This window comes from Corvus brachyrhynchos, unplaced genomic scaffold, assembly GCF_000691975.1.
Source record: "Corvus brachyrhynchos isolate BGI_N302 unplaced genomic scaffold, ASM69197v1 scaffold22, whole genome shotgun sequence".
Classification (NCBI taxonomy): domain Eukaryota; kingdom Metazoa; phylum Chordata; class Aves; order Passeriformes; family Corvidae; genus Corvus; species Corvus brachyrhynchos.
Window position 1 is genome coordinate 4,320,746 of NW_008238355.1, and position 5,106 is coordinate 4,325,851.

Below are 5,106 nucleotides of genomic sequence, written 5' to 3' on the forward strand. Positions count from 1 at the left end.
GGCGCCTCGGGCGGGTGAAGGAAGAAAAAAAGCCATGAGATCCCTAGTTCATGCAGACCCGCCTGCCACCATCTGCCTCCCTTTGCACCAGGAGTGGACCCCTCCGTAGGTCACTTCCCCAGCTTCCTCACCCCAGCACCCAGCAGAATTGGGATCACCCCAGCCCAGTGCCCTGCTTAACCAGACAGGTGTTCACATCCTGGAGTACCTTCCTTTCCTCCAGCATCCCCAGCCTCACCAGCAAGGGTGCTTGGCCTGTGCATGTGTGGCCTGGTGTCATCCACTGACCTTGGAGAGGAGCTGAACCCAGTGAGTGGTCTCTGCAGCTTGACATGCATGGTGAACCCCTGGTGACACTACTTCTGAACAATGCACCGTATCCACTCCAGCACTTGACACCTTTGCCAGACTGCCTCAAATCACTCATAATGCATGCAAACCACTCCTGGGAAAAAGCATTCTGCAGCACTATCTGCATTATAAGGGCTTTCTTCATCCTCCTTGCTCAATTGTTAAAGTGTGACTGTGTCCTTTATCTCTGTTGGCTCTGTTGGCATGAGGTGCTGAGGTTTGGCTTGGAAGTCAAGTCAGTGCTAGAAGGGCTGACTGGGCAAACTCAGCAGCAAGCTCTGGGAGAGGTGGTGGAAGAAGAGCTGCCTCACCTGCAGACAAACCCATCCACAGAGGAAGGATGCCCAGCTCCAAACTTCCTGAGTTGTACTGATATGACCCAAAGGAGAAGAAAGCTCAAGACGAAGAGGAACAAGTCACATAACTTCAGAAGGTCAGAACACGGCCTGAACCAGCAGGTAGAGCTTTGATACGGATCTCGTGTATAAGCCCCAGTCTGCAGCAGTCCATCCCAGGTTTCACAGGGAAATGGCAATGAGAGAAAACATCTGCCTCCCAGCTCTTTGGTGAGAAATCCTGTTTTCTGTATTCATGTCAATCTGCTTCTGTAGGAGAAGGGGATGGAGCAATGAACCCATCCAGAGCTGAGGGGCAGGTGTGCATCCTCATCATAGTATCTCAGCCAGAAGGGCCTGTTTTTGTTTTCTCTGGGGAAGCCTTTTGCAGTGGCAGCACAGCTCAGGTGGACGTGGGAGAGGAGGAGCATGACAGACTTGCACAATAATCTTGTTCTTGCTGTTTCCTTCCTTGACAGCAGCCTGTGAGAGAAACACACTTTCGGGTCCCTGCACTGATGATGAAGCCTATGTAAGCAACGATCCCAACAAAGAGCCTGGTTGCACATCAGGGGTGCAGTAAGTTATGTTTTCTAGACTCCAGGGTGTATATTTGGTTGTCAGACATGCTCATTTTTGCCAGATGACATGGCTAAATGGCTGTATGTGGAACAAAGCAACCCAGGCATTTCCAAGAATTCACTTGGAAATGTGAATTTTGAAATGTGATTAAGAGCTGAGGAGCTGAGAAAGTAGCTGGACTTCAGCTAAGCCTCTGGATTCCAGCTATCTGCATTTGCATGCTCAAAGTGGAATATTGCAGCATCAAGTCTCCTGCTTGCAGAGAGCCATAATATAGGTGGATTTGCCATCCTTGCGAGATCAGTGACCTTCAGCCTGTACTCCTGTGAATCATTTGCAAAATAAGGCAGGTGGGGCACTCAGTAGTCACTTTTGTGGCAGCAGAAGTGATCAGGGAGGGGAAAACTCCATCTGGGGAGTGGGGAGGGTTTCCTCCTAGAGGGTTGTGGGCATTGCTTCCATCCATCCTAGGGCCAGACAACAATTGTGGCCTCGTTTTTCTAGCACAACATTCACTGCTGCAGTGTCACTGAGAGGCAGTGAAGCCTTTTGTCATTCCCAGCTGCCCCCAGACCCCACAGCGCATGGCAAGCATGGCCATGGAGCTGGACAGCTGCTGTCCCATCTGCCTGGACAGCTGGGAGGAGATCAGCTATGTGCTGCCATGGCTGCTCTGCTTCTGCTAAGTGTGCCTCCTGCAGTGGGCTGGGAGCAAGCCCGAGTGCCCCCTCTGCAAGACGAGGGTGACCTCCATCCTGCACTCATTGTGGAGAGAAGGTAACTTTGAGGAGCATGTCATTCCACCCCATGGGGCAGCATTGGAAGCGACCGGAACTGCAGTACGTGTGAAGTTGTGCTCACTGGTGAATGCTTTCATTTATCGAGAAATTTTTAAAAAACCCAAACCTAACACAAAAATAATGGACCCTGCTCCAGGTTTGCATTTCTGCAGTTGATCCCAGGGCAGATGTTCCCAGCCAGGGAGACTCCATGGTCAGCCCATGCCCCAGCGATCAACCTCGCAAGTCCTCCTCCTCAGAGCACCCTGTGCCCCACATCCCGGGACTCTGCTCCCCCACCAGCCCGCACTGCCCGCTGCAAGCTCACTACGGCAGCGCCTAAATCCCTTCTCCTGCCCGGAGTCACAAGTTGCTGCTGCCCTCTGCGTCAGCCCGGGGTTGTACCCTGCCAAGACAGGAGCCCCAAGAAATTCAACAAGGGGAAGTACAAAGTCCTGTCCCTGCTTGCAGTGAAAGAAAAGTGGGTGAGTGTGCAGAACAGGCAACTGAGAAAAGAAAGACCCAAATGATGAATATCATTTATTCAAGCCTTTGTTTTCCTTGCCTTTCTTTGGCTGGTGAATAAAATTGTGGTAAGGAAGGAGAGTCAGGCTGTGTGCAAAATCCCACAGTGGGCAGCTGGGGAAGAGGGCACTCAGAGCAGCTCCCTACATCTGGTGTAAGGGATTGCAGGAAGGGGTACATCAAAAACAGGAGATTGGCTATGTTCATCTGTTCAAACTTTTGCACTATTGAATCTCCCCTGCCACCTCTGCTGGGAGAAAAGGCAGGTGTGTGCCACAGGTGCTTGCTGCAAGTTTCCCTGGCAGCTGGGAGAGAGCAGAGGGGAACACAAATTCATTTCGCCTGGAAACAGCTCTAGAGGCACTCGAGTGCAAGCACTGGAAACACTGCAGCCGTGCTGTCTCGAGTTAGGTACAATATGTGGAGATGTGGAAAGCATCTCGGAGGCAGCACACTCCCCCTTCTCGCAGTACACAGACAGCTGTGTGCAAGGATCACTTGCATTTGCTCCTGACCAAGGAAAGGCTTAGTGTGTCTAGCAATGTGAGTCCAAAGGAATGTAACCTGTTCCTTTGTGTTAGGATTTACTGACCAAGCACTGAGCTGATTTGGTTCCTGGGGACTGGAGAAGCACACGAGCAAATGCACTTCTCTCCCCTGGTGGGAAGCTGGTTTGATGCCTTATTACCGTAATTGCCAAATCTGTCAGTCATTGCAGGCTGTCTCCAAGACTTCATCCTCTTTCACCCTCTGCTCAGGAAGGAGAGCCAGCTTATTTTGACAATGCTCACAGAAAAGTGCTTGGCATTTGTTTATTCTGCACTGTATCTCTGGTCATCCTTGTTCCTCTCACTATTTAAAGGTAAGCTCATCTGTGTTTGTTCAAGGCTTTGCTTTTTTTGCTGTGGTTTGGTTTTTTTGTTGCTGTTGTTTTGTTTGGTTGGGTTTTTTTCCTAAATGCTAGTTACATCCTACCCCAACTCTTATTTTCGGAAAGACTTGTGTCTGCTTCTATTTTGAACTTCATTAGAGTCCCGTGCTGGTTTAACTGACTTTTGTAATCAGTTAAGTTTGTGGATCTTACAGTGCTGGGCACATTTTTTTAAGAAGGAAGAGGTGTGTAGGTTTGTTTTTGTGGTTTTATTTTTCAATTAAAAGTGGTTAATTTTAACTTCCAGAAATTAATTGAAATGGCTATGTTTCAAAAGAAATATGTTCTCGCTTTCTTTAAAAATTTAACCTTCCCATGGCTTTTTCAGAACAGGAAATTATAACTTCAGGCTGGTCAGAATGACTTTGAGAACTCTGTGGGTGTGTGGGTGAAATGGTGTTCTACACAGAAAAATGAACAGAAGGAAATTCGTAACTTTTTACTTTCTGTGCATCATTTAGGAGAATTAAATGTGTATAAATACATAAATTTACTATTTCTGGTTTGTTTTTATTAAACATACTCTTCGTGTGCTTAATAAGAAACAGTCCAGGCAGAGAGGGATATGTAAGTTGGAAACATCTAATAAAATTAGTAATGGGCTTCTGTAATCTAAGGTGTCACCCTGACCGAGCTGTCTTCTGAAGTTTCAGCATGGTGCAAACAAAAATAGGAGCTGTGTGATTATTTCAAAACATGCAGAATTGCAAGCCCGGTAATAAAGTGGTTTTAAGTGAGAATGTTGAAATAGCCACAGTCCTGAAAGATTCAGTGTTCTACACAAAATGTGCTTTTATGGCTCCCTTTCGGCTGAAACATACATGCCTACAGCAACCAAAAATTCTAAAACTGAGTATTCCAAGTGTGAAGGACCATGTCTTGTTTCTCATGGTTTATGTATAACGCAAGACTGTCTTTTTAAAGCAGAGGAAGTGGTCCACCTATTTCAGAAGTGCAGGGGCACAGAAGACTTGGGTATATGTGATGTTGCACTGGACTATTCATGCCACATAGATAATTCCTCATTAATTCATCTGAAACTGGAAAACATCTGGACATTTCATATCCACATTTCATCTGCCTCATGTAGCAATGGTACTGCAGAAAAATGTTTCCCCACCTTGCTAAATTAAGAACCTTGCTATCTTCAAGACATTTCTGTGCTACTTTAGGAGCTGAACTAACAGGCAGGTTATAGCATCCAGTTATAAGATAAGTAATTTTGTGGACATTCCCATTTTGAGAAGTTGTGTGTCATGTAAATCCTGCCTTTTAAATAATGAGTAATCACTAATTCATCAGGGGGGATGCTTAGTTTCTCTCAGCAGCACATGAAGACAAACTGCTTTTATAAATAATTCAGAGGCTTTTTTTGTTAGGTGCTTTTACCAACAGCTTACACTTTTATATGCAACATGCACTTTTGCAGACAACTACCAAAGCAGAATAAAACGAATTTCTGATAAAGTTGATCTGTAACTGACCTCTGATTGACGGATGTTTTTTAACTTTAAAAAAAAAGGGGGAAAAAATGCCCAGAAAGACCTGGGAATTGACCAGCTGGGGCAGAAGAGAAAAAAGTCAAGATGATCTTAGCATGTTA

At 46.3% G+C, this 5,106-nt stretch overlaps 1 protein-coding gene across 1 annotated transcript in view; it reads left to right on the forward strand.

The window, feature by feature from the left end:
- Positions 1 to 2,938: 2,938 nt before the first annotated feature.
- The window catches only part of LOC103616386 (neuronal acetylcholine receptor subunit alpha-7-like), a 57,693-nt gene continuing 55,525 nt past the window's right edge, over positions 2,939 to 5,106 (forward strand). The window contains 1 exon segment of the mRNA XM_017735424.1: positions 2,939 to 3,434. Coding sequence (XP_017590913.1) covers positions 3,356 to 3,434 — 79 coding nt within the window. The 5' untranslated portion in view covers positions 2,939 to 3,355.